The sequence below is a fragment of the Phalacrocorax carbo genome, chromosome Z (genome assembly GCF_963921805.1).
Source record: "Phalacrocorax carbo chromosome Z, bPhaCar2.1, whole genome shotgun sequence".
In the NCBI taxonomy this organism is placed as follows: domain Eukaryota; kingdom Metazoa; phylum Chordata; class Aves; order Suliformes; family Phalacrocoracidae; genus Phalacrocorax; species Phalacrocorax carbo.
In genome coordinates this window covers 1,814,294-1,835,208 of record NC_087548.1, presented here as the reverse complement: position 1 = coordinate 1,835,208, position 20,915 = coordinate 1,814,294, and the positions used below count along the sequence as shown (strand labels likewise).

Here is a 20,915-nt window from a genome sequence, read left to right as displayed (position 1 = left end):
TTACACCACGTGTGCAGTTAATTGTTTCTAACAGCGTGGGAGGGGATTGAGCAGAGAAGAGGAAAGCGATTTTCACTCTACTCTTTAATTTGCACCACGGTTTCTGTAGTTTGTGATGGAAGGTGCTATGCACGTGGCCATCACGGTTTCCTGCAGTTAACGCGTAGCTGGAGGTACTAAAAACACAAAGGGGTAATGGGAAACATCACTTCCAAATGAATCACATCACCGGCTCGTTGCTGGAAAGCAGTCGCCGTATAAAAATTGTTTAGGTTCGGTGCTCGGGATTCAGAAAACGACAAACAACTCCATGTATAAAGAGCAGCTTTTAATGAGACGCTATATACAAATTCATCAGGCTTTTCTTCAAATATTTAATTCCAAACCAGGGAAATAGTTGCTAATTACACTTGCACACTTAATAAACATGTTTAAAGTCTCTAGTACACAAGATGGTTGCTTGGTTCAGCCGAGTACATAGTCGAGGTAAGAATTTATCAAAGTGTGTTTAAAGCTATGGGAAAATATTTGACTGCTGTATTTTAACGTTGCTATAATTTATATCACCAGATTCTCGTGTGTGTCTATATATATGCTCTGCATATAAAGTGCAAAGATATTACGAAACATCACCTGATTACATTCAAAGCGACATCCTGTACTTTGATGGCACTTCAGTGTAAAGTCTTGCATCATTCCCAAGGACAGAGAAAACCAGCATTCACCATTTTAACAGTTAAGCTTTACGCGTTTCCACATAAACCACAATTAAAATAAACATCATCTACTTTAAAAATTAATCCAAGTAAAAGATGCGCATGACTTAAGCGCTTATTATTTTTCACTTACATTTAATTACGGTCTTTCAAGCCTTTCAGTCCAGCTCTCGTTTCGGTGATTAAGTTTATGAGAGTAGTAGGTAACGCTGTCTCCACCACGGAACAGGGGAGCATTCCTCCTAGTTCTGGCTGAATAAATACAACTAGCTTAGAATGCTCTGGATTCCTGCGATGAAAGGAGCAAAAACCTTCTGTTAGCACTCGTTACTCTTGCTATGAAGCTTCCCGAGGTGCACAAATGCTTACAATTTCTAGTCTATCTCCGTTAAAATTACTAACACGAAAAGGGAGGATATATAAGTTTTGGTTGTTTCAAAGAATAGCCTGAGGCACAAAACTGACCCACACACAACTTGAAAGTTTCCCCAGAGTAAAAATAAGTAAAATTAAGAAAAAAAAAAATGCGGTTCAGTAAATCTTAAGCTTTGTATAGAGAAAACAACAGAGTAGCTAAAGGTGCTGATACAAGGGGGCTTTAAATACTTACTCGGGCAAAGGAGAGCAGACGTATCCGCAGGGATTGTTATAGCCTCGGACACAAGAGGGAGTTGGCGGGCAGCTGGAGTATTCCACGCTGACAGCTGGAAGTCGCCGCACGCAGAAAACGAAACCAAATTCGTTATGTTTATCTGTGTCAATCACAGGACTCAAAAATACCCTTTAAAAACAAACTAACTACTCTGGGCTAGTACAAGATCTCACAATATGGTCACTGACGCATTTGGCAATTCCATTGTGGAAAACACCCAAGTAAGTAATTGTGCAAGTAACTTTATACATGCTAAAGTTTCTATAGATGTTTGGGTGGGTATAGCCAAAAATATTATCCTTGAGATGTGATTACACATACCTGAGCACTGAGGTGTGGCTTAGTTCTGGACAAAGAAGTCAGTTTGTCAGAAAATGCCGTTAATTAGTAAATGCAGTTGCAGAGAAGACAAGGAAACAGCTGCACACGTGCAGAGCAGTAGTTAGGAGGGGGCATTCTGGTTAGTTATCCATTACTTTTGCATAATAAAAGTATTCTAAGAGTATGGCTAGGAAAAAGCGATAGGTCAGTAAAGCTCCAAGATGAAAAATGTTGGTTTATGCTACGTACTGAGATCCACACAAAGGAAAAAGTTCAGCACAGAAATGAAGTGGCAGCGAGATATTTTCCTGGCTGGCCATAGAGTTGTGAGATTAATCACTTTAGGTTTCGTAAAAGTTCACAGAGCCAAACTCAAAGATGATCAAATACAGAGCAAATTAGGAAGGTCACGCCAAGAACGGCGTATCAGGCAAGTAGCATTTGGTCAGGAAGCCACCGAGGTACAGAAAAGCGTTATTAAATAAAGACAGAGTTTATATAGTAAAATAAATTGCGGCTTCCTCGTACTACTACATTTTTTTCAATTTTTCAAATAGAAGCATAATAGAAGGCCAAAGCACCGCAGTATTTCCATTGAAGATCTATTTTGATAGTTTCAGGATTTAAAAAACAACCCCAGCTTTGTTTTGGGGATAAGCAGGAGGGGACCGTTAACGTCCGTAAGAGCACGGGCAGAGCGAGGCGCTCCACGCTGCGACCAGGCTGCAGCACGTACGCCACCACCATTCGCTCCAGCGTTTCCAGAACACAGCCAGGACAGGAAAGCATGCTCTAGTTACGTGCAACTTACAGTTAGTTGTGAGCATATCGCCGGGGTATGATTTAACATGCAGCAGGTCAACAAAATCTCTCGAGGAAATCAGTCCCATACCGTAACTGTGGGTTACACTGTGGTATATACCAGTGTCCTACAAGTAAAAGTAATTTTTGCATTAATACGTAAGAAGTTAAGTTTGATTTAATCGGTAAAGCAGCATTATGGGTTGATTGACAGTTCTCATATCCAAATTAGGGCTTAATTAACATGAGAGGGATCTTCAGGAACGCAGGGCAGGGATTCCCTGCCATTCCCTGTGGCCTAGATGTGAGGCAGGAGTAGTTTCTGTGTGGAGAAACTCAAAACCCGCATGTTTAGTGGAGCCAGAACGCCTATTCACATTAAAACCCATGCGCTAGGTTGCACGTTGTGTTCTAGGATAAAGGTGTATAATCTGTTAAACTAAATCAGTTTTAAAAAAACAAAAGCAAAGATTGGGTTGGATGCACCACGGCGCCCTAACATCTGAGCAACTCTAGCAGATCCGGGCAGAGGAGAGCAAGACAGAGGCTCAGGGAAGACAAAAAAGGAAGAAGTTTTTCCTCCAGCCCAGGTTTAGGGTGTATTTTTATACACTCAAGTCATTCATATGCGTGCGATAGGTTCTGAGGCCTCTCCCCATCACACACAGGGCCGTCTCTCTCAGGTGGTTAGATCAAAGCCGGCTACCACAGAACCGATACCCTTCGCAGGAATTCGGAGGTCTGGGTTTCCACGGTGGCTGGGACAAAGTCCCAAACACCTGGCGTTGAGAGCACGCGGTATTTCACAGCACCAGCACAGCATCAGTTCAATTACCTTGGCTTTGGTGATTCTTTTAAAATCTGCGTAACCCATGCTCACCATGAGAGGGGAGCTTTCCCTACATTTTGTTGCCCTTGTGTCTCACCCTGCTCTCGATGGAGGCTCCTGTTGTTTTCCCCAGACCAAATTCTTGGCACGCTTGAGGACATTTATTTCACAATAAATATTTAACTCCTAAGGGGAGGAACACATTTCATACCCATTTCACAGAAGCAGCAGGTTTAGAAGTATTACCCAACCCTGAACACATTTCGTGTTGAGAGCTTCCTTCGTCCCAGCAGAGGTCTTTTATCGCCATAATTCATGCAGAAAGAGCCAAAATAAAAATCTTTATACTGGATTGTCATATTACCTGGTCAATCCTTTCTAACAGCTTGTAAGATTGTAGTGCTTTGTCCCATTTGTTTCGATATTCAGGAAGATACATAAAAGGAATAATTTTACTAGGGACTTCCTTAATTATCCCTTCTCCGCGGTATCTAGATGGTGAAGAAAACCACAGTTATTGAACTCACATTTATGAATTGGAAAAATAAGTGAGACAATAATAAGCACCCAGCAGTTGGTGATGCCAGGCTATAATGAGGTAAAGCACACGAGGGTCATCGCACTTGATTAATATTCAAGCAGTAATAAAGACTATTATTCTGTAACTGATTCTTGAGACCATTACGTTCTTGACACCATATTTGAAAGGAATTATTGGTGAGCTTTTAGATAGGAACCTGCTAATTTCAATATATGCAGTCCATTTATTAATTTATTTTCTCTATACAGGCACTTGCATTTTGGCACCGATTTATGAACTAGTGCATTCTGGCTCTTCTCTAACTTCTGTTCATTATCTTCTTGAGGCGTTCAAGGGAAAGTTCATGGGGGGAAGATGGGCCGTCCTCTCACAAGGAAATAAAAAACTCCTGTAATGCTGGGAACAGCTCACTGGTACTGACAGTTCTCACACCTAGTTCCTGGAGAAACCGTGAATCACTACAGCAAGCGCTCACAGAGAGTGATTAAGTGCAAAGGTGAAGGATGCTGCGTGACAGGAGATGAGCTCAAAGGAGACTGTACTCACAAACAGTTGAAGAAACATGAAATCAGATTTACAGACCCTGATGATGCATGAGCGTAAGTCAGAAAGAGCAAAGATAGCCAAGGTCAAACCCAAACACCGAGGCCCTGTAAAATCACAGGTCTGTTTCTTCACTCTGCAGCAACACTCGTTGCCTTGGTGGAGCGAGCGCAGCGTGGGCGTACACGACTACTCCAGAAACTCGCTTCTCCACTAACTACAGCAAGTCCGATGGTGACGGAAAACATTTAAATGCCTACTCAAAAACAGCGAACGTAAGCTGTGCCAGGACCAGTTAAAACCAGCCCATTAATATCTGGATACACCCTTTAGTTCCAGAACTCCCGTGAACTTGTGTTTACCAATCTCCTAAGCAGCTCTTGCCTGCATCCTGTAATATCTTCTCTCCTGAACTCAGCTGTTAATCAGGAGGACTTCTTCTAGGCAAGGCTGCTGAAAGACCCAGTTGCTAGAATAAAAGAAAGGGCACACTTGTGAAAAATCTCAATTTCCAGTTTTTGCAGTGGATTACTGGGAACACCGGAAAAAGAGGAAGCAAGCCTGGTAAAGCCTGCTTGGATCACCAAATCTAGTCTCACTACCTGACCACGCTGAAATACATACCTCATTGTCTTTCTTGAGCTCAGGTGACATAATTCTAAACAAAATCCTATTCAGCCTTGAACAATCACGTTAATGCTTCCCTGAACTCTGCTGAAAATATTTCACCCGAGTGAAGCAAGGATCTCTCTGGCTTCTCGCTACCAGATCCCATACTGATTTCTTTCAGCAAGTAAAGCAAACTGTTAATACTCCTGCCAATTAAAAAAGAAACTGGCATTTGTGACATGCGCTTAATAAATATTCATCAAACGGACAATGGGAACAGCAATAGTTTGGCTCCTAGAAACAGCTATTATCCCTTCACAGAAGACCAGCACAGCTTGTTCCCGTAACAAAGATTTATACAGAAATAAGGAAGGATTCTGCCTCGCTGTACCAAATGGCAGAAAGCACGATGATGCTTCTCCTCACTGCAAAGGATATGCTATATACAGATCCGAGTACAGCTGAAAATGGCTTCGTGCCTCACGGAAGAGATAGCACAGCTTTTTTCCTCCACACAAAAAGAGTCAGGCATGTTCTTATGAATGCTAAGCAACCAGACTCTCACTCCTTCCCATCCACCTGTACTGAAGTAAGATCTGAAATACAGTAATAATGCTACATATAAAGCATCGCAAATTCTTATTAAGATAACAGTACTTTTAAACATATTCTAATGCAATATTGCAGCTACTTTCCCTTATAATAGAGTAATTCTTCTGTAACACTAGCGATATAGCATTGTCTTCTGTAATGAATACCTTCTTTGCTCAAACCTCCAGAAGTAATTAAAAAACCAAGCAAGACTTTTGGATTTAGAATATCACTCATCACAAACAGCTCATCATATTGAGAACAAAAGAGAATCAGATGCTTTTTTTTTTTTTCTCTCCTGCCTATCTGTCTAGACTAGCATTTAATTAAATACCCATTAGGCATTTTAATAATAAGAGAAAGAGGCTAAGGACACCTTGCAAGCATCCTCTTTTCCTCCGCTTCTGCTCACTTCAGTGAGATTTGTTTTTCTCTCCTCTGATTTAACGAGCTGAATCAGCTTGGCAAACAATCAGGTGAGCACCCCGGCCACCATAAATGAGAAGCAGGATTGCAGAGCCAGGAGAGGGGCAGGGAAGAGAAGGAATGTAAAGAGCAGAGCCAAGGCTACCAGTGACAGCAAGCTGTGAGATGAGCTTAGTCGGCCTCGCCTAGCTCCACCCTTTGGGCCAAATCTAACTGCTTAACAACAGCACAGAATTCATTGCTCAAGAGCGATGGACAGGACAGGTCACGGAAGGACAGATGAGGTTGTTGCTCCAGAGATTATATGATCTTCTCGGTCTCTGTTAATTCTGTTTCTGGTGCCAGAAAGAAAAAGGTACAAAGGGCAGATATAGTGGAGTGACAGCGTAAGCACACCTGCATGCATGCGTGTCAGTTGTTTCACAAGTATACAGGGGTGAAAAGCGAGGCCCTGCTGATAAAAATACAATGCCTTGAATAGACTATTCCATCAGGAAGAGTCACTGACTTCAGGCCAAAACTGTAACCCTGTATCTACTTATTCCATTTTAATAAGTGCTATAGTATTTAATTTTCACAGTACATTTGAAAATTGCTTAGGAAATCCACCTCCTCTATTTTCAGCCCTACTGCTGACCCAGCGTAACTACAGCACAAGTCCTCTCCAGCTAACAAAACTAAACTTCACGCTTTCATGGAGGATAGATCACAGTTCCCTTTTCCACATCAATCTTGGGTGTCACTGTTCAAAAAAAGTGTCGTTATTCATTACAATGACAGTCAAAATGGAGGTACTTACATGTTTCCTGCATATTCTTTTGAAGGCTTTGAAGAAATGGTAACATTTTTCTCAAGGTAGAAAAAGGAAAAATAAAAACTTAGCAGCTGATAAAGAGTTGTCAACTAATTTTTAAAGGAAAACAGTTTTAAGCACTTTTTGCAACAAAATGTATTTAATAAAAATAACTTCATAAACAATATTAACTAATATTGTCTTACTGAAACTTTTATCACTCTCCATCCTGAAGTGTCTTGACTGTATGATAAAATTTTTTCTGAAACTTCATCCGTAATTTTCTTATAGTCCATTTATCTGTAAAGATTTAAAAGCAATCTGCTGGTATATGGTAAAAGCATTCCTTAAAGAGCAAAACACATAGGGGTCATTCCTGTATTTTTCCCACATGCTTCAGTATATGTTAACTGAGGATTTCTATCAAACAAACTTTTTATTCATCATATTCAATTTCAGAAAAAGACAGTCTTTATTTAAACAGAATTCTGTAACTGGCTTCCAGTCTGGACTACTGAGAAGTAGCCGTCGGTGTGGATATTGAGAATGGATTACAGCATGTAGTGAGACACGCCATTCACTCCACGTTAAACCCATCGTTACTCCACATTAAAACTCCCCCTCCTTACAGAGTTTCTCACCCGAGATTCTGATTCTGCCACGATTTGCTGAAGTCGTTACACCTGGAGCCAACTCGTGTAGTTAAACCACATGAGGCTCAAACAATTGAAGAGAGATTTTTCATACATCAGAGCTTTATGCAACAACCTTTATAGGGTGTGCTACTGTGGAAACTCTTTGGCAAGCGAGAGGGGCCTGGCTCTAGCAGAAAGGTTGCAGAAGCCACCCTTGCTGAGCCGCCCAGCCCTTCCCAGGGCTGACACCTCCTGAGGGCTGGAGCTCCCCACCTCTCCCAGCACACCCAGTATCTCCCAGGGAGCTCTTTCCCACATTAACCGTGGTTCCCAGGCCAAGAGCATCGAACGCTTCTGGACCAACCCCTCACACAAAGTTACCTTCCTGCCTAAACCTCTGCGGGGCTGATCCCATGTAACGGGCTGCACACACTTGTTCTGAGCTCCCTCAGTGACGCGCCGAGGGGGCTGAGCCCGGCGCCCAGCCTGCGCCCCAAAGGAAGGGTGCCCACCCAGGGCCGGCGGACAGCCCACCCGGCAGCCCCCCACTCCTCGCTCTCCCGCGGAGGCGGCGGCCCGGGGAAGGCGGCGGGCGGGCCGCCCCGCCAGGAGGGGCTCAGGGCAGGGGGAAGCAGAGGCGAGAGCAGCAGCTCACACTCACCTCAGCGACACGAAACGACCTGCCCCAGGCCCCGCCCCGCCCCGCCTTCCCGCCCGCCTACCCGCCGCGGGGCATGCCGGGAGATGTAGTCCCGGCCAGGGCAGCGCCTGCTCCCCCTCCCCGGCTTCGACTACAATTCCCGTCGTGCCGCGCGGCCGCCACTGCGCCTGCGCGCCGCCATTTTGCGAAGGGGTGTGGTCCCTTCAAAACCCCTGCGCGGTAAAACCTGGAGGGGCAGCATTTGTGTGGTGCGGACGGCTGGGGCTCCGGGCAGGGCTGGGGTCGAGGGGTTGTGCACTCCTGTGGCGTTGTGGAGGGGCCGTGCTGCGTTAGGTGCTTCTTCTCCCCCGCGCTGACCGCTTCTTGTGAGGGAAAAAGGGGCCGGGGACGCCCGCCTGGCTTCTCCCGGGGGTGCTGTGGGGGGCTCGGCGCCTGGGAGGTCCCTGTGCCGGCTGTGCTGCGCTCGGGCTGGTGCCTAGCGCGGGTCCTCGCCTGTTCTGTGGAAAACCGCGTCGGTTTTGGGAGGTCTGGTCCCCACTGTGCCTTTTTCATATAAACCCTTAGGCTGCTGTTACATGGTGAGCCTTGTACGTGTGCGATATTGGGTATAACGCAGTTGTTAATCTTTGTGCCCTGTTACAGCACCTGTTCCCTTAACACCTCAACAGATTTTTCAAGTGGTGTTTTACCTCCAGCCATGAATCAAACTGCTAGTTTTCTCTCAGTGACCTTACCATCCCGATTACAGCATTTGGAACAAGCCAATTTGTAGGATTACAAAGGCAGCTTAGATTGCGTTGATAGGCTGATTCTAAGCACTGCCATGTTGCTTGTAAAATCCTTTTGCTGTGTGTACCCATGCTGGTCGTGTAAAAATATCTGCAAGGGTAATGGCTTCCTATTCCTCTTACATTGAGTTGTTCAGTTTTTCATACTCTCTAAGCTACTTTTACTTCTGCTTTCGTCCATGTTCAAAAGTTATGGTACTTCTGTGTGTCTCTGCTGAATTTTATATTTGGCAACAAATGTTAGCAGTTCTTAGACGGAATCCCGTTCTTGCAAAAGCAGAACACTGAGGTTCCTCTAGAACTAGCAAGGAGCTAGATTTCTTGCTGTCTTGCTATTTTTTTCCCCCTACTAAACTTTCAATATGTAAGAAGTTTTGCCTATTGTTATCTTTATTTTCCAGAGCCTTTATTTTCTGCCTCTTGATTTTCTAGGGTTAGTACATATATATGACAAACTTATTTGAAAAGCATCAAGTTGAATAGCTAAATAGTAATTTTCAGGAAAATAATAAAATTACATAACAAAAGTTAAAAAATCCTAGATACGTTACGGTTTGTGAGAAGACATTTCAGCACAGATGATCACTTGGTTTTGTTTCTTTTTCCATTTAGATTGATTAAAAAGATGAGTGAAGATTCTAATAGAAGGCTGGATAAAAACCATGACAAGCTCAATAAAAGAAAGCAGTATCTGCTCTCCTGATTCAACAATATCTTCTCTCTTAAGAAGCTACGGCACTGACAGCAATAATCCATGCTCAGATGGTTTGATTCGCTACAAGGACAAGCTTTACAGCTCTGCATCTGAGGCTCTGGAGGCTTACATTGAAGATTTTGATCTAAGTCTCACATCTTCAGAAATAAGCACTGGAAAAATCTGCATATGTCAAAGCACTCCCAAACAAGTCAAGTTTTCAAAGCACCGTGCCAAAAAAACCCATGGTATGTCTTCTGCAAATATATCTTTAAATAAGTTTTGGTGTTTGTTGTTCTTTTTGGGGGGTTTGTTTGGGTTTTTTTTAAATTGCCACTGCTATTGCAACTCCTTGTCTCACACCAGGTGTGTTTTGTTGAAGGAATATTCCCTGCACAGCTCCTTGCAAGTCTTTCTGGTATGGTAAATGATGCTTGGTCATGGCTAGCAATATTTGTCATTCTCTGTAATGCTTTTTTTGCAAGTGCTTGGTGGCTTGGGGAGAATTCATTACCATGCACACAGATGCAAAAATAAATCACGGAGTATGGAACAGAAATTGTATTTTCTATATGTGAATATATGCCAAAGACAGTGTAAATTGTTGCTTAAACCAGAGTCTTGAAAGAAATGTTTCCTTTCCAGAGTAAGTAACATCCAAATCTAGTTAATTGAAGGAGTTGCCTTAAACGCTGCTTTGTCTGGCAACAAAATTTGCCCCTTATACATTGATTTTTATGGAATGTACTTCACATCTGAAGTCAAACCCAACAGGGTAATTGTATATGGGTTTGAACTGGCTTTTGTCATTATTAGTTAGCTTGAATAAATAAATACTTAATCAGTTATATGAATTTTTATGAGAAGAACTAAAGTAGATAACTGCTTGAGCTAATCTATACTGCAGATGCCTTGTCCATTACATTCAAAAAAACAAAGTCCTAAGTACAGGCAAACTTTGTACCTGAAAAAGGATGCTTGCCTGGGTTGCATTGGCATGGGCAGTTATGGGAGCATATTGTATTATTCAGGGCTTTTTTTCCTCACTGTAGCCTAGAACCTTCCTCTAGCCTTTCATTTCTTTCTTTTACCAAGACAGTGGGTTTTTAGCTGTGTTTAGCTTTTGGCTTATATTTTTCTAATACAAGCCATCTTCTACTTAAGTTCAACTGATTTCGCAAATAAAAATAAGCATTCTGATTATCACTAAAGATGAGAAACTGATCTATGAAAGATGTCATCTGCTTATATTTTACTCTGGAATTTCTCTGTTGCTGTTCTTTGTAGAAGTCTTGTTAGCTCCATTCATGTATCAGCTAGTCTGCATGTATGTTTTGTATGTTATAATGGCCTGTAATATGTAGATTTCACTTACTGATATCGCAGTGAAAGTGAGAAAAAATAACTTCCAGGTACTGAGGAAAACCTATTTTTGTGAATCAAAGTGCTTCATAGTTTCAGTTAAAAAAAATATTTAATGCTATAACTCTTTCCTGAAAACGTGCCAAGTCAAATCTTGTACGGCATGTAAGTTTCTGTAGAATCACAAGACAGATCTATAGGCCCATTATCTGTCTACTTGCCTTGTAAGCTATCGCTTTTAGCCATCTTCTCCTCTCGTAAATGTGCCCAACTTCAACATGGGGAAAGTCTTCCCTAACATTACTGTTGGAGGAAGCGTCACTACTAGGACTGAAATACTAAGGATGGATCTACAAGGTAAAGAATATACTTTAGCTTTACATCATTACTTAATGTTAGATCTTACAAATGTATCATTTTAGTATGCTTGAATTTAGCGTTTCATGTAAAATGTCTTTGTTTTTCAGCATCAGATGAGTTTAATCAGCACACAGAATTGGGTTCTCTTGCTTCGCCCTGTAGAAGGCAGACGGAGTGTGACCCAGACTTGATTAGTCTTGCAACAGATGATCTGTTGGCATTTCCAGCGGATGGATCGCTGCCTTTTGTCCAGCGTAGTCCTTTTAAATCAAGGCATCAAAGCAGTGAGTGGAACAGGTGGTCACTTAAAACATCTCTCTGCCCTTATCAAACATCATCACTTGATACTGAAACCTGTTTCAGGCTCCAGGAGAATGGGAAAGCTGTTGCTCACCAGAATCCCCACAAAGACTTCAGCAGAAAGAAGCGCAGTGTGTATACATCTGATAGGTATACTTCCGTCTCCTCTAAAGGAAGTTTGAGACCCTTGTCTTTTGAAGAGGACTTTAATACTTTTCCTGTTAAGAACTATCCGAGGTGGCTTACCAGTCAGAAGTCTGACTTAAGTGTATCAGGGATAAGTAGTATTCCCAATTTTCACTACCCAGCCTGGCTTAAGACTTACAACCTTTTCTCTGATTCAACTGAAGAAAGTGATGGTCAAAAGTTTAATATACGAGGCAAAGCTTCCTCTTCACAAACTTTTGAGAGCCCAAAAAAAGGACACCCTGTAGATAAAGGCAGTTGTAACTTGTCTGAACAAAACAGTTGCCTGGATCTGAGAGGTGGTAACAAAATAGGAGAAAGTTACAACTATGACAGTCCAGATGCAGGCTTCCTGTCTGATAACTCGTTCTCAAGACACACCAAAAAGCCATTCAGAGGTAACTATATTTCATATAATTTGTTTTTTTTTAACTTTGAGGGTATGTGTATAGAGACATGTACAGTTTTTTAAACAAACACTCTCTGGCCACGTTGGTCTGACTGCACCGTACAGGAGTTTATCTGTGTCCATCTTTGGCAAATGACTCAAAGCACTTACTAGCAGTTGGCTAAGTTAAACATCTTTTATACTGTAAGTTTTAATATATAAATCAATATTTAAGCATTCATTTTACAGCAAAGTATTTATTATGGTGGCATATTTAGTACCTTACTGCAAGATGACAGTAATTCCATGAATGTTTTAATAGAACTTCAAGCATTAAATTACATGACGTGTAACCTGGGGAGGGGGAGGGGGAGATTCCTAAACATAGTGTAAATGAACCTGTCAAATTGGTAAGAAATACCATGTACCCTGCAGCCTTTTTCCCTGCTTTACACAGTCAGCAGGAGATAATTGTAACCCATATACTTAGGTGATCCAGTGCCTTCAGCTTGTGTAAAGACGTTCCTTGGGAATCTCTCGTGTAGCTCGTCTCTGCAGCAGGCCACCGCTCCTCAGAAGCAGGGGGGTCCTCCCATGATGAAGCACCATCTTTGAAATATATGCAAGATTTGCTTTGATATGAGAGATTAACGTTTCGAAGTGTTAATTAGCTTCAGGTTTAAGTTTATTCATTTAAAAAGAAAAATATTTTCCTTTGTTATGCAAAGCAAATACTGATCTCTCCCTTTTTCCAAGAGGTTATGTATAAAAACTAAGTTAAAATGTTGTTTATGTTGTGAATTAAGTGTCAAAATGCTGCATAAACAAATGTCTGGAAATACCTTTCCAATGTGTGTGCATGATGAACTTTAAATACAGGGTTATATCTTTTTTTACACACAAAATTTTGCCAATCATGAACAGGCTATGTACAAAAAAAAAGGTATGAGAAGGTGCCTGTTGCTTTGAGTGCTTATCTCAACCTATTTTTAAATGTGAATCCTGTATGTGATTGTGTATGTGATTTGCATGTCTAGCGTGGCTTCTCTCCCAGGTGTCTGTAAAAGCAGCTATTAGGAAAACCTGGTCAAAGTAATACAAAAACTAACCTAAGAACTTATGGTATTAATAAGTAATATTTAACATTGTAGTGTGGATTAATATTAATTATATTTTCTGTAGCATGAAAGCAGATTAAAAGCATCAAATAATCTTGATTGCTGCATATGATACTCATTCTTAAGTTAGGAAAAGGAACGCTTGGCTACTTCAAATTTTCTCCTGGCTGGAACCTTGCAGATCCCATTTGGTCCTGATGATTTGCATGCCATACTGCCATACCAAAATAACCAAAGGAGTTGTACTGGGGCTGTACTTTCTGTAAAATATTTCCAGTGCCAATTTGTGTGCAGTAATTTTCTTTGAGTATTACATAAAATTAAAAGTAATGTGGAAATAATGCCCTTGAAGAGAGTTGGGTCCCTGGTGTCCTTGTTTGGTTTTTCCCTTTTTTAGAAGACCAGCTTGAGCTACTTACCTTGAAGGCTGACAGAGGTCTGGAGAGTTCAACTGAAGACTTGTCAAATACTCTGGAAAATGATGGCAGTCCTTCTACAACAGACATACTAGGAGCAGAAAGATCATGGGAAAAAGCTCCAGGGGCTTTGTAAGTTAAAATATCTTTTGGAATAATTCATTCCTGAAAATGCATAATGTACTTAATTGCTTTTGTGTATAGATTGTAAGTAATGGTGATGTGGCATGTACATAAAGAAAGGATTTACTGTTAGATTTCTTGCATAGTGCTAAATTTCAAGGTGAGGATGCTGGCGCAAGGCTTTCCTTTGTCATCGGCTTGCAAAGAGCACTAGCAATATTACTTATTTTTGCCTTTTAATAATACTTCTTACATAACTTTGTATATCAATGATATATATTTCAAGAGATAAATTATTTAATGGAACTTAAATTGACAGATTTTATAGTTTATGAAAAACAAGTTAATTAAAAAAAAAAAAAAGGCATTGTTGTCTTGGGAAGTCTCGGAGCAGTCTTGGGAGTGAAATTTCAGTTGTTCCAGAACTGAAAGGTTATTTCACAGGATGAAAGAATAATAAAAATTAATACTAGAGTTCCCTACAGTTTTAATGAAGAGGCTGGGTGTATGTGGTTCTGGGTGTCGTCTGCCAGTTTCCCTTTACCCTTGAAGATTTTGAATTATTGGTTAATTTTAGCAATATTTAACAGGTGAGTAAAAGTCTCAAACCGCAGATGTCTCATTCCTGCAGATGATAATAGAAATGGTACCAAAGTGCTGAGTAGTCAGGACTACTCAGTGCCCACTTGGCGCTGCATTGATGCAGTATATCTTGTTTCATCATAACGACTATATCCTAAAGCAATTATTTTAGTTTATAAACCTCTTATTATTCTTCATTGCATGTTTAATGTTGGTTTAGCAAACCACCGGTGCCCGTGTGCTTTGAGGACATGGAGAATGCTCTACAGTTCCCCAAGGCAGATATCATACATAAGTTCTTGGAAGACTGTTTAAATGACAAAAATAAGGTCAGTAAAATTGAGTATTTATTTCTGAGAGTGCCCAAAATATGCAGGGCTGGTAAATATTAGGAGGGGGAATAGCTGTAAATTGGTTTTTCATATATATATATATAAAAAAGTCGAAAGTCTAGCTGCAGTAGCTTAGCCATATTTGAGCATGATGAATTCATACAGTTATTAATCCTATAATATAACCCTTGGTCACAATTAGGATTAAGAAAGCATCTAGCTATAAAAAACTATTACTAAGCAAAGCATGACTTTTACACTCCGTGCTTTGTTTAAATAATAATTTTCCTGCCTCAAGTAAAGGAATAAATTTTTTTGTTATTAATGGAATAAATACTACTAATTTCATAGCCTGGCTGATGTACTGTTAGGTATGAGCCAAGTTCAAGAGGTAAGTTAAGTAATATACTACTTATTTATGCTGTTGCACTGGAATTGAATAATGGAATTAATTTTTATTTTAATCCTTTGATTATTCATTGTTTTATCCCCATTCTTACATATTAATCACCTTTTTGGCAGTCTTAATATTGTTTAGTCTTTGATTTTGATTATAGGAACCCTTTAAAAAAGATGTGGCCAGGCTGGAAGGGGTCCAGAGAAGGGCCACCAGGATGATCAGAGGACTGGGAAGCTGCCATACGAGGACAGGCTGGGAGGGCTGGGTTAGTTCAGCCTTGAGAAAAGGAGGCTCAGAGGGGATCTCATCCCCATGTACCAGGACTTAAGGGGCAGCTACAAAGAAGACGGAGACTCCCTTTTTACACAGAGTCACATGGAGAGGACAAGGGGGATGGACACAAGTTGCTCTTGGGGAGATTCCGATGGGACACCAGAGGGAAATTTTTCACAGTGAGGACAGTCACCGTTGGAATAATCTCCCCAGGGAAGGGGTTGGCTCGGCCACGTTGGGCACCTTCAAGAGTCGGCTGGACAGGGTGCTGGGCCATCTTGTCTAGGCTGGGCCCTTCCTAGAAAGGTTGGACCAGATGATCCCTGAGGTCACTTCTGATGTGGGATTCTGTGATTTATCTTTTTCTCAGCTAGGGAGATGATCACCGAGCCTGGTATTCCAGTTGAAAGGCTTACTATTAGTTTATGCTCATGGCGTGGACAGGGGTACTTTTCACTGGGTAAAAACACCGGCTGGATGGCTGAGCCCAGGGAGTTCTGGTCAATGGAGCTAAATCCAGTTGGTGGCCAGTCACGAGCAGGGTTCCTCAGGGCTCAGTGCTGGGGCCAGTCTTGTGTAATATCCTTATTAATGATCTGGATGAGGGGATCGAGGGCACCGTCAGTGAGTTTGCAGACAACACCAAGCTGGGTGGGAGTGTTGATCTGTTTGAGGGTGGGAAGGCTCTGCAGAGGGGCCTGGACAGGCTGGATCGATGGGCCAAGACCAGTTTTGTGAGGTTTAAGAAGGCCAAGGGCCGGGTCCTGCCCTTGGGTCGCACCAACCCCAGGCAACGCCCCAGGCCTGGGGCCGAGGGGCTGGGAAGTGCCCGGCGGAGAAGGCCCTGGGGGTGCTGGCTGACAGCCGGCTGGGCATGAGCCAGCAGTGCCCGGGTGGCCAAGGAGGCCACCAGCCCCCGGGCTTGTGTCAGCGCTGGGGTGGCCAGCAGGAGCCGGGCAGGGATGGGGCCCCTGTGCTCGGCCCTGGGGAGGCCCCACCTCGAATGCTGGGCTCAGGTTTGGGCCCCTCAGGACAAGAAGGGCCTGGAGGGGCTGGAGCGTGTCCAGAGAAGGGCAGCGGGGCTGGGGCAGGGTCTGGAGCACAAGTGTGCTGGGGGGCGGCTGGGGGGGCTGGGGGGGTTTAGCCTGGAGAAGAGGGGGCTGAGGGGAGCCCTTCTCGCTCTCTGCAGCTGCCTGAGAGGGGCTGGAGTGAGGGGGGGGCTGGTCTCTGCTCCCAAGTCACCAGGGACAGGACGAGAGGGAACGGCCTCAAGCTGCGCCGGGGGAGGTTTAGGTTGGAGATGAGGGGAAATGTCTTCCCTGCCAGAGCGGTCAGGCCCTGGCACAGGCTGCCCAGAGAGGTGGGGGAGTCACCGTCCCTGGGGGTATTTGAAAGGCGTGTAGATGGTTGGGTTGATGATCCTAGAAGTCTTTCCAACCTTAATGATCCTACGATTCTGTTTCCTTTACTTTCTGCCCTATTGTTTGTGAATCTTAACTGCGGTAAGATTGTTTTCCCATGGTATAGTAAACGGAGCATTACCCTTTAAGTTCTTCCACTGTGACACACACTTCTTTTTCCCTAAGGAGTTAATCGGCACGGAACCTAGCGATGTGCATGAGTAATTCAAATTATTCTGTCTGAATGGTGCTTCACTGTTTTCTCCTCCATGCTCCCCATCCTCTTGGCTCTGCTAGTTCATCAGACATTTCTAGACATAAGTATTTCTAGATTATCCACAAATTTTTGTCACTTTGAGTTAATTTACTTTTTTTATATCATATAGGTGCTAATTATATGAATAAATCTGTTTACTGTTAAGGAACCTTACTCGCTCTGTCAGTTATGAAATGTTCAAATGTGTTACAGCACTGCTGTCAGAGCATTACAAGGACTGACAGTCTTAATATTCTTTTTATTCTGAATAATGTTGAATTATTTTACGCAAGCCAGGGCTGAGGCCTTTCTGTGTTGCTTCACGTCCTCCTCGTAATGGATGTATTTACTGTGATTTCACTGACCATATGGTAGCACGAATGAAGACGAACCAGTGTAACATCATACATGGACAATTTATAAATAGACCTTTAAAGGATAGAGGGAAAACACTCATAGAAATTAGCCTTTAACGTATTTCAGGGAAACTTCAGAAGTTTTTCTTTTACTTTGTTTTATATGCACTGCAGTACACTGCAAGATCAACAAATTCTTTGGGTTTTCATTTAGGAACATCCTTCTGGAGGTCATCATCACAGGCCCCTTGAAACTTTGAAGCTAATGTTGTTTAAACTTCAAGCAATTCAGGGAAGTTTAAGCCAGAATGAAACTGCTGAGCAAAAAGAAGAGTTTGAAGAAGTGAGTGATCTAATTTTGGCAAGATATGATGTAAGGAAGCGATGTGCTGTGTTCACGTCTGAGAAAAATTATTAGCCCTTTTATAGACTTGGTTTCTGATCATCTTTGAAAGAGCGCTGCCGGCAGGTCCGATCCAGTTTGCGTCAGGAGCATATGCTCGACTGCTGTGCCCTAAAACCCGTGTGTCTTGTCGCTGCTGTGGCAAACCCGAGGCTCTGTGCTGCTGTTTGCAGGGTCGCTGTGCGGCAGGGCAGTACCTCCACAGTGGCCTCGGCAGTGCTGCACAAAGCAGCACTTGTAGCCAGGAGATGGCGACGTTTCAACCAATCCTGCCCGAAGAGAGCAGGCTGTGCTCTCCTCTGCTGCTCTGGCAAGAGCTGTGTCCTAGAGAAGCTGTCCTCTGATAACATCCCTGTTAATTCTAGGCTTTCAGGGGCATGTACCAAGGTTTTTAAAAGCCAGATGTTTTCAAATGCTCTATCGTTGCCTCCTTTGGCATCAGTGAGTTGGTATTTTGTGGCTCTTCAGAATGATTTCATAGACTTTGTTATCTCTTTTTACCTTTTTAGTAATGTTGCTTGCATGCAGTTCTTAAACCCTGTGTCCTACACTCTGCAGCAAATAAAATGCTCCATATATATACATCTGGATAAGGCAGGCTGGGGGAATGGGCCAACAGGAACCTTGTGAAATTCAACAGGGGCAGATACAAGGCCTTGCACCTGGGAGGGAAGAGATGCTGGCAGCAATACAGGCTGGGGACTGCCTGCCTGGGGAGCTGCTCTGTTGAGAGGCCTTGGTAGGTACAAGGTGAACGTGAGCCATCTGTGTGCCCTGGCAGCAATGGAGGAAGAGCAGGGCCTGAGCGACACACAGTCAGTGGATCAAGAGAAACTGAGCATCCCTCTGTATCCTCCAGCACTTATTAGACTGCATCTCTAATGCTGCCTCCAGATTTAGGCCCCTCACCTCAGGAGGGGCATCAGTAAGCTGGTGGAGGGGTACCTAGGTGGTTGGGGGCTACAGCACTGGTTTATAGGGTGGAGCAGAGAGAACTGGGCTTGTTCAGGCTGGAGAAGAGGTAGTTTTGGGGGGGACCTAAGAGAATTCCTCCTGCACCTATGGAGGGTACCAAGAAGATGGAGCCAGGGTCTTCACGGTGCGGAGTGGAAGGATGAGAAATGGGCGTAAATTGAAACAGGAAGTTCACGCTGGACATTGGGAGAAACTTTTTTACCCTGAAGACAGCCAAGCACTGGAACAAGTTGGTCAAGGGAGGTTGTGGAGTCTCCATCGACAGTTTTCAGGATTTGACTGGGTACAGCCCCGGGCAGCCTGCTGAAAGCTCGTAGCTGCCTTTGCTTTGAGCAGGAGGCTGCCTCCTGAGGTCCCTCCCAACCTGAACTGCTTTATGATGCTATAAACTTGTTGGCAATGCTTTCCAATGCAATGTGCTATAAAAATTCCATGTTTTCTGTCATATTCAGACTTCTCCTTCTCTCAGTTAACCTTTTTTTTGTTTTTTTGCTTGTTTTTAAGCTTTCTGAAAAAGCAGAGGCTGAATTAAAACTGTGTGACAGTGAGATAATCCCTCTTACTAATTCAATTCAGAAGTAAGTGACCATCGATTTTCTGACTTTTCACTGTTTTCAGAAAGTGCAGAAAAGGAATGATAAATTAGCTGAGAGAGTCATCATGTGATCTGAAAACTTTTGTTAAGAATAAGCCAGGAGTGAATAATTAAAAACATGGCAGTTCATGGAGCAGAGAAATTTCAGGTGAATGGTTGCAGAGATGTGATCTGCAAATAAACAGTTGTATTTCATCTGTATCAATTACTGCTACACAGAGATGGACTTAAAAATAATCAGACTTGGAGAAGTTTGTAATACGGGACAAAATATTTTCCTTTTTGCACTACATGGGAGAAAAGAATTGCTAGAAAACAGATTTCATTAGTGAAGTCAGCAGAGTCCAGCTTTGTAAGTGACTAAATAATACACTTGAGAAAAGGCAGGACGAAAAATGGGTTTATTATGTAGAACACATGTTTCAGCAAAACTTGGTGTTGCAGTATAGTTTTATACAGTAATGTAAAACGAAAAGATTTTTTAATTTAACAGATTGAATAAAAAATAAAATTAAAATAGAGTAACTTTCAGTGTCCATATACTATTTCATAACGTGATGTTTTGCGGTGTTTAACATGCTATGTTAAATTCCCTTTCTGTAATAAATTAATAGAAACTGTGTATTTGTGTGAGCACCTGCATTTGAGGGGTTGTTTTCTGAGGTGAATTTTTAAAATTCAAACATACAATTTAAATTTTATATTGAAATTTATATTTCAGGTCCAAAAAGTCTTTTAAAAAAACATATTAGTGTATTTTATGATATCTAAAACAGAATAAGTGGAACAGTTAGAGATGTAAACTATATATAATACCTTTCAAACTGTTAAGCTGTTTGTGAGAAATCAACATAGTTTTGTGTTAAATGTAAGTAATATATAAACTGTTAAACTGTTCATTTTTTCCTAATCTAGGGCTTTACACCATTTGTCTCGTGTTAAAAGTCTCGTTGAAGATAACCAACCGAGTAACCAACAAGAGCAGACCGATGATCATGAAGGAGATAAACAAGAAGAAAAGAATAATCTGTGAAGCTGATATTTAAGAATATTTTAATATTGCATTGTTTAAATACTCTGTCAGCCTGACCACTGGTGAAAATTTTTTTGAAGGCTGAACGGGCGCAAGTTCTCAAAAGTGTTGTATTTGGTATTTCTTGTACATATTTGTTCTCTTCGTTAATTACTTCAAAGCTTAATTGAGTATTAGTGCTTCCAGTAGGGTCTAACAATATGTGGCAAGAAAGACCACTTTTTAAACGATATAACTAAATGATTTGGCCAGTTCTAGTCATCGCTTCCGTACAGGGCCTGTTAGAAGCAGGGGGAGCTCGATATCATGTCTAAAGTTAAGCAGTAAGGTTTAGTAAGACTCTAATTACATAATATTTTCAGTGTTGTTCTTCCTAACAGGACTTGAGCTGATGTAATTGTGTGCTCCTCGTTCCCCGACCACAAACGTACCAAATATATTGTATCAAAAAGTGTCT

At 42.2% G+C, this 20,915-nt stretch overlaps 2 protein-coding genes across 5 annotated transcripts; one reads left to right on the top strand and one right to left on the bottom strand.

Annotated features, from left to right (window-relative positions):
* Positions 1-307: 307 nt before the first annotated feature.
* STARD6 (StAR related lipid transfer domain containing 6) lies at positions 308-8,153 on the bottom strand. 3 transcript variants are annotated; one of them, XM_064439260.1, is made up of 7 exons: positions 8,119-8,153; positions 7,029-7,122; positions 6,829-6,878; positions 3,684-3,810; positions 2,501-2,618; positions 1,327-1,420; positions 308-1,005 (listed from the first exon to the last, which is right to left on the bottom strand). In XM_064439260.1, the coding sequence occupies exons 2-7, from the start codon at positions 7,116-7,118 to the stop codon at positions 852-854; spliced, it is 633 nt and encodes a 210-aa protein (XP_064295330.1). In that variant the 5' UTR covers positions 7,119-7,122; positions 8,119-8,153; the 3' UTR covers positions 308-851. The 3 variants fall into 3 exon arrangements, with proteins under 3 accessions (XP_064295330.1, XP_064295332.1, XP_064295331.1); XM_064439262.1 differs by having other exon boundaries at positions 2,582-2,618; XM_064439261.1 differs by lacking the exon at positions 8,119-8,153 and adding an exon at positions 7,839-8,098.
* Positions 8,154-8,283: 130 nt separating this feature from the next.
* Positions 8,284-20,914, top strand: CZH18orf54 (chromosome Z C18orf54 homolog). 2 transcript variants are annotated; one of them, XM_064437970.1, is made up of 8 exons: positions 8,284-8,366; positions 9,519-9,848; positions 11,430-12,206; positions 13,712-13,862; positions 14,656-14,764; positions 17,667-17,795; positions 19,335-19,408; positions 20,341-20,914. In XM_064437970.1, the coding sequence occupies exons 2-8, from the start codon at positions 9,569-9,571 to the stop codon at positions 20,456-20,458; spliced, it is 1,638 nt and encodes a 545-aa protein (XP_064294040.1). In that variant the 5' UTR covers positions 8,284-8,366; positions 9,519-9,568; the 3' UTR covers positions 20,459-20,914. The 2 variants fall into 2 exon arrangements, with proteins under 2 accessions (XP_064294040.1, XP_064294041.1); XM_064437971.1 differs by lacking the exon at positions 8,284-8,366 and adding an exon at positions 8,367-8,451.
* Position 20,915: the final 1 nt, after the last annotated feature.

What these genes read in the sequence shown, in the direction of transcription:
- STARD6 (XM_064439260.1), bottom strand. Translation starts at nt 7,118, where the DNA reads ATGGACTATAAGAAAATTACGGATGAAGTTTCAGAAAAAATTTTATCA. An exon ending in TGTTAGAAAGGATTGACCAG is followed by an intron (nt 2,619 to 3,683) that starts GTAATATGACAA and finishes TTTTACTTGTAG; the next exon opens with GACACTGGTATATACCACAG. An exon ending in CGATATGCTCACAACTAACT is followed by an intron (nt 1,421 to 2,500) that starts GTAAGTTGCACG and finishes GGCGACTTCCAG; the next exon opens with CTGTCAGCGTGGAATACTCC.
- CZH18orf54 (XM_064437970.1), top strand. Translation starts at nt 9,569, where the DNA reads ATGACAAGCTCAATAAAAGAAAGCAGTATCTGCTCTCCTGATTCAACA. An exon ending in CCGTGCCAAAAAAACCCATG is followed by an intron (nt 9,849 to 11,429) that starts GTATGTCTTCTG and finishes TTTGTTTTTCAG; the next exon opens with CATCAGATGAGTTTAATCAG. An exon ending in CACCAAAAAGCCATTCAGAG is followed by an intron (nt 12,207 to 13,711) that starts GTAACTATATTT and finishes TCCCTTTTTTAG; the next exon opens with AAGACCAGCTTGAGCTACTT.